This window comes from Rhinatrema bivittatum, chromosome 1, assembly GCF_901001135.1.
Source record: "Rhinatrema bivittatum chromosome 1, aRhiBiv1.1, whole genome shotgun sequence".
Classification (NCBI taxonomy): domain Eukaryota; kingdom Metazoa; phylum Chordata; class Amphibia; order Gymnophiona; family Rhinatrematidae; genus Rhinatrema; species Rhinatrema bivittatum.
This window is the reverse complement of record NC_042615.1, coordinates 290083721-290095904: the sequence shown is the minus strand read 5'-3', so window position 1 is coordinate 290095904 and position 12184 is coordinate 290083721. Positions and strand designations below refer to the sequence as shown.

The window sequence follows — 12184 nt, the reverse complement described above, 5'->3', positions numbered from 1 at the left end:
TGATTTTCTTTTTTTCTGTGAGCAGCTCTGTGTTCCATTCTAGGGAGTAGGTAACGTAAGTTTGGTAAATTTTTGAAGAAAAAAAGGTCTTGCTTTTTTCTGATCTGCCATGTGGCCTGCTTTCCTGGAACCTTAACCTCTGCACCAAAGGAAAGTATTGGTTTCTATGTATCTTTATTTGTTCTCAGAGTAAAAAAAAAAAAAGAGAGAACAAGGAACTAGATAGAGGAATCTGTGTAGCAGCGAGGTTCCAGGAGGGGAAGCAGCTCAGAGCTCAGCAATGGGGTTCTTTTAGCAGCTTCTCTGCCTGCGGAGGAGACCAGGTATTGGCTCTTTGGTGCTGAGGGACTGTTCCCCTGCTTGCTGGGTGTTGCCGTGGGAGCAAGGAGGAACAGCGTGTGCATGTAGCAGATTAATTCAAGGGTCTGCGTCAAGCATGGCCGCATCGGTAGAACAAGCCTCATGGATAATGGAGTCTAGTACTGAGTCTTTCTCAGTCAATAAGGAAACTGCAGCCATTTTCGATTTCCTAGCAACGTCAGCGGGAGAGGCAGGGGAATCCCCTCCTCAACTATCGCCGGCAGTTCCCTGTCCCGCAGACGTGCAGAGAGGCACTTGCACTGAGGAGGAGTAGAGGTCTTCTGCCAGTTTTAATTTGCTTGTGCGAAAAGCGTATTTAGTGAGATGGTGGCTCATGGCCCCAGTCTCCATGGATTCTCAGCTAGTCAAGAGGCCTGAGCTGTTGAGAAGCTCTTCAGGCCGATGATTTTTGCTGCCGGATGTTAAATGGATCTGGGCCTAAATGCGTTGAAGGTGCAGGCAGGCTTTACTTAGCCGTGTGGTAGGCCACTGCAGTGGTTCTTTACTCGTGTGCGTAGGCATGATGCGTATTTGCTTAGGAACTTGTACAAGTAAGGCTGCAACCAAGACTGGAGCACGTATTTGCACAGATTCTTGTGTGTGTACGACCATGGCCTATATAAGCACATATTTGCCCAGCTACTTGTTCGCGTACAACTGCAACCTAATCTTGAGCGTGTATTTGCATACGTCCTGGAGGGGTATGCGTGTACGCCCAGGTGGCATCGGTATGCGCACAGGAGACTGCCTAGAGCCAAAGTTGAGGAGAGCTAGGCGCCAGGGACGAACAGGTCCAACCGCCTTGCTGCCTGTGAGGCTTGCTGTCTGATAGCAATTCAGTCCTCTCTCTCTGTTTGTGTCAGTGCTGTTTAGATGCTCAAAGCGATTTGATTACTACAGCTTTTGCTCATGTTGGGACATCCCCTTGGCCTACGGTGTCTCTGGAGGGGGAAGTCTCTCTCCCTCTCGCACTAAACATTGTTTCTTTTGATAAACCCATTGTAGTATCTTCTTGCAAAGGACGATAAAATTCAGTGTTCGATAACTGACTATGTATTTCATTTGAATATTGAATGTGATCTACTAGCACAATTTTCCTGCCTTTGTCGGCAGGCTTAATGATCAAATCAGAATTTTCACATAATTCTTGTATGGCTGTAAATTCTTCCGATTGTTAAATTACAGAATTTGTTTACATCGGTGAAACGCCGACGTAATTGACTCAATACAATTTGATAGAATGCAAAAATAATCGGATCAGGCGGACCTGATGGACACCAAGTGGAAGGATTCGTTAAAATTGATATGTCCATGCTTACAGGCTGATCAACGAAGAAATGTTTTATGTATAATTTTCTCACAAATTTGAATAAAGCTACTTCCATATCAAATAGTTTTGCTCTTGGGGTCAGTACAAAAGTCAGACCCTTATTCAATACACATTCATGTACTGGAGACAGATTAACTTTTGATAAATTCAAAATTAGACATTCCAGTTGGTTTGGGACCGGGTTTGCCTGAAATTGTACCCCGTCTCATCTGTCCAGGGTTTTCCCCTGCCTCGAGTTGTATATGGCCGACGGCTTGACCGCCCTCGGGATCCTAAAAAACGCTGATCTTGTGCTCGTGTATCGGAATTATCTCTCTGTCTGGACTCTGAATCATCTCCAGAAGAATCATTGTATCTGCGTCTATATTTGGACTGGATTTCATCCTACCACATTGGTGGGGAGGAGACATCAACAAGAAATTAATACAGGCAGAACAAAAGTGGATACATTTTTTAGATACATTACATCCCAAACGCTTAAATGCATTAACTACCGTGACCATATATTCAAAAAAATTTTTAAGAAAAAAGACTGTGACTGCAGATGATTAGAAGACTGGGCACGCTGTCAGGCTTGATGATGCGGCAAAAGAATTTAACTAAAAAATCTAACAAATTTAACTAATTTAATATTTGATACATTTCTGGTGAGTGGCACTCTTGGTTAAATAATATTGGAGTTGGTATTTCCTTTTTGGACGATAGCTTATGACCTCCCCATTCAAACTGGCTCTGTATTTGGGCTTTTGCCAGAATCTTTTCCTTTATCAGAAAGTCCCTGAAACAAGCCACAATATCTTTAGGGAGGTTACCTCTTTGCGGGCCCAAGGCCCTATATGCGCACTCAATGCAAATTCAGTGTATTCAGAATCATCCTTTTCACCATTCTGCAGCAGTGCCTTACTGATATCATGCACCAACTGCACTGCATTATCATAGTCAGTAGTTTCAGGCAAGCCTCTTATCCTATGGTTATTCCATCTAGACCTATATTTTATCGGTTAGTTCAGCTTGCTGTATTTCCATTTATGAGATAGTTGCCCTCACTTCCATGAGTTGCTTCTCATGATCTTCTGTTCGTTGCTTGACTTCAGTGACTCTGCTTCCTATCTCCATGAACTACCCTTTAAGATCAATCATTTTCATAGATTTCCTCTTTGACCACTTGCAAGTGGTCTACATCAACCGCCATGGGGGAACCAGGAGCCAGCAGGTGTTCCTGGAAATAGAACCCCTAATGACGTGGGCAGAATCAAACCTACAAGGGATATCAGCCGCCCACATCACGGGAAAAGACAATGTCACGGCAGACTACCTCAGCAGAGAGAGTCTGGATCCAGGGGAATGGACACTGTCAACAACAGCCTTCCAGCAGATAGTAAACCATTGGGGGACACCAGCCATGGATCTTCTGGCAACCGGGTCCAACGCCCAGGTTCCCAAGTTCAGCCTAAGACGGGAATAGACGCCCTCGTCCAGACCTGGCCTCAGGAGGATCTACTGTGTACGCCTTCCTTCCATGACCACTACTGGGCGGAATCATCTGCAAGATAGAACACCACAGAGGGCTGGTACTTCTAGTGGCCCAGGACTGGCCAAGAAGGCTGTGGTATGCGGATATGCGAAGACTTCTGGCGGGAAACCCTCTATGCCTACCTCCACACAAGGATCTACTCCAGCAAGGACCGATCCTCCACGAAGACCCAACGAGATTCTCGCTTATGGTTTGGCCATTGAGAGGTCTTGCCTGAAAAAGAGTGGATACTCAGGACCAGTGATTGACACACTGCTCCGAGCGCACAAGTTCTCCACCTCCTTAACATACATACGAGTATGGAGAATATTCGAAGCCTGGTGCGAGGACCACAACATCCTTCCACAGACAGCCAAAATCCTCATGATCCTGGAATTTCTGCAGGACGGCGTGAACAAAGGGCTGTCTCTCAACTCCATCAAGGTACAACTAGCCGCCCTGGCCAGCTTCAGACCCAGCGTGGACGGCAACAGCCTAGCAGCCCACCCAGATGTCTCCCGCTTCTTAAAATGGGTCAAGCACATTCGACCACCTCTAAAGTGGCCGATACCCCTATGGAATCTCAATCTAGTGTTAGACTTCCTAGCGGGAGCCTCGTTCAGACAAACTAGCGGTCTGTCCCTATGGCTCCTGTCCTTGAAGTCTGCGTTCCTCGTGGCAATTTGCTCAGCCTGTCGAATCTCCGAACTTCAAGCACTATCATGCCGGGAGCCGTTCCTCAGATTCATGCTGGGATCCATACAGCTGCACACTGTACCCTCCTTCCTGCCAAAGGTGGTTTCTCACTTCCATTTAAACCAAACCATCTCGTTGCCATCTCCAGACGAGCATAAGGACTCAGAAGACTCACGCCTTCTTCGCCACCTGAACGTCGACAGACTCCTAGCCCGATACCTGGAAAGATCAGAGCCTGTATGAAAGACGGACCATCTGTTCGTTCTTCACAGCTGGAAGAGGCAAGGGGTAGTGGCCTTGCGGGCAACCATCGCCTGCTGGATCAAAGAAGTAATCAAGGCGACCTACGTAGAGGCAGGCAAGCCCCCGCCTCTACAAGTCAAGGCCCATTCCACAAGGGCCCAGGCAGTGTCCTGGGCAGAAACCAAGATGCTGTCACCCGCAGAGATCTGTCGGGTGCAACATGGTCCTCCATCCACACCTTGAGATTCTATCGCCTGGATGTTCCTGCCAAGGAGGACACAGCATTCGCAAAGGCAGTACTAAATGGGCCATGGGCAGCCTCCCGCCTGGTTCGGAAGTAGCTTTTGTACATCCCATTAGTCCTGAGTCCATCTGCTACATGCTAGAAAATGGAGAAATTACTTACCTGATAATTTCATTTTCCTTAGTGTAGACAGATGGACTCAGCACCACGCCCATGGCTGCCTCGCAATCAAGAAGTCCCGGGGGAACCTCTCGCCGAGCGCAACGCAAGCACGGGTAAGCCAATCCTTATTTCTTCTTCAGACACCCATATTACCAGGTGTCTGTGCTTCTCGGTTGAATGCCCTAGTGGTCTCCAGCTAGAAACCTCGTCATCCAATCCAAGTAATAACGTTTCAAGTTAATCAAAACCAAATTATTCAAAATTATCCAAACACATATATATCCATAATTGCTTTTCAAGGAGAAAACTGAGGATCAGAGCCTCGTGCACGGGTATATGTAGTGCTGATGTCAGATTGAAATCTGACTCAGTCTCCAACTCCAATCGGAGCACACTATATCCATTGGTCCTGAGTCCATCTGTCTACATTAAGGAAAATGAAATTATCAGGTAAGTAATTTCTCCATTTCTTTATACAAATTTAATAAGTAAAAATCATTTATATCTAATGCTATGTTATTTCTTCATTTAATCCACTGTACAAATGCATTCAGAGTGAAGATCCAAAATTGTTCACGGCGATATAATAAAGTTTCTGTCTCCACACTTGCAGTGTAAAGGAATGTACTCTAAATTGTCTATTTACAATCTTCAAAAGAGTGAGAACAATCAAATCAATGTGAAACAATAGGAGCCTGCATCTTATTTGTCCATACACAACTTTTATGTTCAATCAATCTTGCACGAATCTTTCTTTTTACCTTGCCTACATAAATCTTCTTTCAAGGACAAAAGATGGCCTATATAACAAAATTATATTGGCAATCAGTAGTAAACTTCCATCATACTATGTGGGATGAACCAGGATGCCACCACATGTCCTCAATAGTCTGATGACAGAGATCACAATGACCACACCTCAAATGGCCCCCAACTGTATTTAGTGGTTCTGTTACAGGCAAAAAAAAAAAAAAAAGTACTATTTGATATTGAATAAGCAATCATTGGACATGTATTGAAAATGAAATGTAATGATATGTCCCAATATTTAAACAGTATTTGTGCTATTGCACCTGCCTTATCAGAATATTTATTTATTTAAATTTTATATATCGCTTTACAACTACAGTTGGTCAAAATAGTTTACAAGTAAAATATACATAATAAAAACAAAAATCAATCACAAGATAAAACGAATTCTAACCTATTGTCAAAAAAAAAAGAAACAAAGGTGGTAAAGCTTCTATATTCCTGTAACTGCTTGAGTTTAAGTTTTACAAAATGGAAAGAACCAAATGCTGCAACACACATGCTAATTGTGATTCATAAGACTTTTTTCATTATTCCAACAAAACTGTCTGTCGGCAAATCGTGCTCTTCTGTATGCTGCTTTATTGGTCTTCCAAGGATATCTCTGATTAAAAAACTTTAATATAGTAAACTGGGTTGTTTATTTCATTTTTCTAAATCTGTACATATATCTGTTTCTAAAAAGAAGTGGCTCACTGTGAGCCCCATTTTCAAGGAATGTGGATGACTACTGTTGAATTTCAAAAGATTATTACTTTCAACCAACTTGAGGTATAGTGTAGTGAAGATCTCCCCATTTCTTTTTTTATCAAGATATCAAGGAATTGAGTTTGTTGCACATCATTTTGAATAGTAAATTGAATATCTTGCTCTAGCATATTGATCCATTGAGGGAATCTTTGTAACTGTAACATATCTGAAGTCCAAATAAAAAACACAGTATCAATGTAATATTTCCAGATCATATAATGTCTGATTATCACTTAAATGGAAACAAAAATTTTCGCTGGATGGGTGGAGATAGAGAAACATTATTACATCACTGTGAGCATATTTTGTTTTTATTTTTACTCTTGAATACCTTAGCACCTAGTGGATTAAATGAAGAAATTACATAGCATGAGATATGAATTGTTTTTACTTATTAGATTTGTTTGAAGTAATCGTATTGTTCTATGTGAGATACGATTGGCTATTTTGGATATTTAAAGATGTATCTTTTTAGCACAGAGCCTCTTCCGGTAAGCAGTTGATGTTATTTCCCCTGAGGCAGACAAAGCTCAAAACGATGCAGTCTCGGGACAGAATGGAACATTTACGTTTTTAAATATTTTTATGATTTCATAGTTTTGGAGAGGGATACATTACTGCATACCAAACAAAGATACATACTGTTGCGCAAAAATTATAAATTAGAGCCCTATGAATAAAACACTACTGACTAAATTTAACCTTAAGGTTGGCAAAGATTTTAGTTGAGTATATATGGTCTCATTTTTATTATGACTGCATATTATTAGTTCTGTTTGGTACTGTCAAGGAAGGATTATAGCTTCTTCTACATCCATTCCCAGATACATTCATTGTTGTATAACTGCATTATATGTGAAAGCTCATAAGACTTGAGTTTCCTTAAAGCATATTCCACCAGAACAGATCTGTTTCATATATCTGGAGGAAATCCTCACAAAATACTGTAGAACAGAATAATGGACATTAACAGATAATGGTCTTTGATAGACAAGTTCTTCTTCAAGCTGCTCCTAGTAAGGTGAATTTTTATTTAAGTTTTTTCCATAATAATCATATCGCTGATGCAGGTTTAGAGTGGGGAAGAACAGCATGCAATAGGAAGTGAGGAATTCAACCCAGAAATCATGGAGCTTGCAAGCTTCAGGGTATTGCTGGTGTATTACATTTCCCAATTGGAGGTATTCATTGGTCAGAATATTGTAAGAATTAATAGAAGAAAGCGGTCTGTAAGAAAATTCCTCTTTTACAGCATGTTAAATGCATGAAATGCTGAGCATTGAACGAATTCTTGAAAAATTTAGGATTTTTTCACACTTTCATTATGTATATTTTTAGAAAATCATTAGTATAATTTATGAACTATATGATAAGCCTTTGATTTTCTGAGAATGGTCCTAGAGGGGTCTGAAATCCTAAAGAATAAATACAATTGTATTTTTAAATATTTTGGTGGGTGGTTAATATTTTCATTTTTGTTACAACCCATTTTCTTTTTTTTTCCCCTGCAATAGTAGTGACTGTGAAATTGTAAAACAGCAGCTTAGTCTGCAGAAATGCAGTCTGGGTAGCTTTAAATGCAGTGAAAGTGCACAAAATACTTGCTATCAAATATTTTTCAGAGAATGTAAAACCAGCAATCTACTTTGCTCTCCTAGGGTTTTCAAGGACCACGTGAAGTTCCAAAGAAAACAGCAGATGAAGTTCATGCACCTGCCATTTCCCCTCCTGCTAAGCGATCTTATACTTCCTGTTCGCCATCTTATACCACTTCTTCATTGTTTTCCACTGTGTACAGAAAAGATACAGAAATTAATTTGCCTGCAACCTCTAGCAATATACTTTGGAGAAACACTGTTGCACCAGACAAAAAGCCTGGCATGTTGGACCCTTCCCTGCTCTCTGCTTCTTCTGTGGGATTTCCAAATGAGGTGGGAGAAACTGAAAAATACACTCATTCCATTACTGCAAAATCTACAGTCGAGCAATTAAAATGCAAGGGAGCTGTTCCATATTCAGCAGAAGACTCCCCAACTCCCAGCGGTGTGACTGTCTCACAAAATATAAGGAGCAGAACAAAGATTTTAGCACTTTTGAAGTTCAACCCAACATCAGTAGTTGAAGAGAAGAAGAGTTTAGGAGCTGCACAGTGTCATCCTGGGGATCAGCTTGGAGAAAATATGAATGATTTATCTGAGAAGTGCATTGATACAGATTTATGTACAAGTAATGTTATAGAAGAAAGGGAAAATATACAACCAAAGCATCCCTCCAATAGCATTTCTAAAAGTAAATGGGATATTTATTTACCTCAGAGGCCAACAGATCTGCCCTGTGAGACAGAAAAGAAGCACCTGGAAGAATTCCATTGTTTGCATCTGGGTTTGCAGGAACCCCACAGTCAAGATGAAATCTATATTTTTGGATCCCAGCAACTTAATGAAAAAGGAGATGGAACCAATGGTGATAGATCAATGGAAAAGAACTATGAGCAGAGCTCCTGGGATCAGAATGCAGCAACTTTGCTTTCCACACTCTGTAGAAATGATGGAGCAGCATATAAATCAGCAGGTAGTGAACATGCCCCCAAAGACAAAGAAAATAAGAGTCAAACATCTAAATTTAATGAAATCACAAACAGTTTGTCCTTGGAAGGTTCTAATTATTCAGCAAGTAGTAAGGAATTGTGTGTCTTGCAGAAAACTGCTCAGAATGGCAGTACAACTCATCTGACTGACAGTGTGAAAGATCCCAAGGTTTCTCCTGCTGCTGAATCCTTGAGCTGTAGGCTTTCGCCAAGAACACTTTCAGAAAGTAGAGGTAATAGCATTGAGGGTATAGTTGATGATGATATTGTTTCTGCAGGTGGAGCTGTGAAAGATATATTGCCTGTGTCAGGAGACTTCGGTGATCCATTGCAGGACTTTGTGGAGATCACTTTCAATCTGTTGGATAATTTTGACTTTGGGGTTTCAGAAGAGGATAAACCACAGGAAAGTAGCAGTCTTTCCCCAAGCTCTGAAAGCTTATTAAAAAGTACTTTAGTCAAAAATGGGGTCAGAAGTCCTGAAAAGATGACAAGCAATCAGGGAGAAAATAATTTGATTAAAAACATGTCACTGTCTGCAAATATTAATGTTTGTAAATCTATAAATGGTGAGGCACTGCTTAGTGATAAAATATCCATGGATGAGGAGAGAATTGTAAAAGATAGTTCCCCTGAATCATTGCTTGATTTCAAGCCTTCGGAATCGGAACACATAATACAGAGAGCAAATGCAGAAAATTTCCAAATCACCGATGATAAGAAAGCTTTTAATTTATCCCAAGTATCTGTTCTTACAAACTCTTTAATGATGAATGAAGAACACACTAGTGCTTCCGAGCACAAAGGAATGACTCTCTGTGAGTTTAATCGTAAGGTAGATGAATCAAGAGAAATTGAGATATTTCAAAACATTAAGCAAATTGCACCAGTCACCTCTAGCTGCCTCTCACCTTTTTCAGAGATGTTTTTACAGTCTCCTGAGTATATATTTTCTGCTCCTACAAATGTGTCTGAGAAAGGTACTATAGTACACAAAGGAGTACAATCTCGAGACCTTTCACTGAGCTACAGGGATCCTGACATTACATCAGATAGTCCTTTGCTGACTGTATCACTAAAGAATGGTGATGAGAACTGCTGTGCATTGATTAAAAAAAAATGTTGTGCTACAACATCTAGCAAGTTGGATAATGAAGTGGAAGATCCCTGTGTTTCTAAAACTTCTATTCCATCTTTAGGAAGTAAATATCTTTCAGAAGAATTGGAAGCATATGTTAATTTGTCGTGCAACACAATTGCTGTCAATGGAGACAAATATGAAAATTCAGAAGGAAATTGTCAGAAAAGATGGGTGAATGCAGACAAATCCCTAGCCCTTTCTCGGCTGGTAAAAGACTTGTCTCTTCTGAGATCCTTGACTGAACATAGCACAGCATTAGAAAGCTTAGAAGGCTTAGAAATGATGAGAGGGGAAAATACTGACTTGTTGCCTGAGCCAAGTACTGCTGGAGATGAGGATGATCCCACTAGGGAAGCTGAAGCTTAGGTCTACTGCCCTGTATGCATATATAGTCTGTATTTAATTTTCTTAGATTTCTGCTTAAAATGTTTTCCTAACTTTTGACACAAGGTCTATCTTCTCAGCAGCAGATGTAACACTATTGTAAACTTTGTTTTTAGAAGTACATTTTATTTTATAACATGTGAGGAAAATCATATAAACAAGTATTATAGATAGTCAACAATCTATTTACAAATTACAGAGCATGGGCACACAAAAGCTAAAAGCCCCAATTTTTTATTTATTTTTTTTTTTTTTAAAGAGTATTGTATCACACTGTAGATGATTTTATCTAATTTAAAGTGTGTGTAAAAGAATATCTTTCTGAAATGCTTTACTGCCACCTTCCTTCTTACTCTGAAAGTATAAAAAGATTTTTAAAAACTGAAATCAGTTTGGCTATCACTCAAATTCTGTACTATTATTTATTTCAAACACTTTGTAAAAAAAAGTTTTCTGTTATCTGTTTTGCCACTCCCTTGCTCTTTCAGCTATTGTATTCATGCTTTTTCCAGCCATTCTGCCTTAGCTGCACTGTGATTTGTGAATTATTCTGTTGCAAATGTTGAACACACTTACATTTATTTTTATTCTTTTTGACTTTCCTGAATCTTTTGACGCCGTCATCCATATTTTTATTTACACTTTACTCTCTCCCGGGCTTTACTCACTCTATCCAGATCCATGTCCTCGTGCTTGTCTGTTCGCTCATTTACTATCTCCTCTCTCTCATCTCTTGCTTGGGGATTCCCAAGGCTCTGTTCATGGCCTATTTCTATATTCACTCTACAATTGCATTATAGGTCTTCCCATAGTTCCTATTGTTGATAGGGCTGATTGTCAGACGTATTCCAAGATATTTGGAATAAAGATTGGAAGATCCCAAGATAAATATCTGGACTTTCTTTATCATCTTGCTACACCAGTCCAGACACTTGGGTTATTTCTCTGCCCCACCCCCCCAACCAGTGGATGGAGCCAGAGGATGCAGCTTTTCCTGTGACATCATCTCATATACTTAGTGGTGCAGCCCAGCAAAAGCCAGTATTTTCTATCTCCGGCAGATAGTAAGACCTACTCATCTAGTGCAGCAGGATCTTTGGTTCCCAGGTTTGATTTGTCCCGCGTGGTGGAGTGTTTTCTGGCAGTTCTGTCTTAGACTGTGGACCAGGCTATTGGTTTTCCCAATTCCAGTGAGCCTACTTAACAAATTCCCAGTCCCAGAGGTTACTTTGTAGAATTGAAGGAGAGCTGTTGAAGCTTAGCAAGACCCTCTAAAAGTCTTCTCCCTATCCTCTTTCCTCCCCCCTTCACTTGCCTTTTTATGTCTTCTCTTCATAAAGCTAAAAAAAAAAAAAGAGAAAGTTTATAGGTGGTGCCTGCTGATGCAGAGAGGCTGGAAAGCTGGTAAGTTTCTAACGCCTTTGGCCCACAAGCCTTCTCTCGGACGTTGGCCTGAGGATTTGGCTGGCAAAACTTCTTCCATTCCGTAGAAGTCTCTGCTTGGAGTGTGGCAATTGCGGTCAACTCTGCAGAACTTATAAAGAATTTCTCCTTGCCCATGCATTTAAGTCGTAATGCAATGAAGTGAATGTCATCTGACTTCATATATAGATGTGACAGTGGTTTGTTTTTTTAGTCTTATTATGACGATTTTTATTGTTTATAATATTTGTCAGTTTGAAATTTGTTTGATTTTAGTTTCCGTGAAACTTTGTGATTTCATTGTTTTAATTTTATGTATGTAACTATGTATATCGCTTAGGCCAATTGTGTTAAGCGATTAATACATTTTTAAAAATACAAAAATATCAACAATTCCATTGGCTCCTACTTTCCTGAATGCAGACGGAAAGAGATTTCTCCTGGGGAAACTCCCCCACCCACTCAGATTCAGGAAGTGAAGGAAATGCAGAGGCAATGGGGCTTTCTTCTTCCAATATGGCAGGGCTGGAGGGCCATGCTGG

General features: G+C 40.5%; 1 protein-coding gene across 1 annotated transcript in view; it reads left to right on the top strand.

Annotated features, from left to right (window-relative positions):
- LOC115094954 (protein ZGRF1-like) overlaps window positions 1–11978 on the top strand; it is a 50145-nt gene extending 38167 nt beyond the window's left edge. Inside the window, exon 6 of the mRNA XM_029608075.1 lies at window positions 7767–11978. Within this exon, the coding sequence (XP_029463935.1) occupies window positions 7767–10202 (2436 nt within the window). The 3' untranslated portion in view covers window positions 10203–11978. The remainder of the gene's footprint in view (window positions 1–7766) is intronic.
- The last annotated feature ends 206 nt before the right edge of the window (window positions 11979–12184 follow it).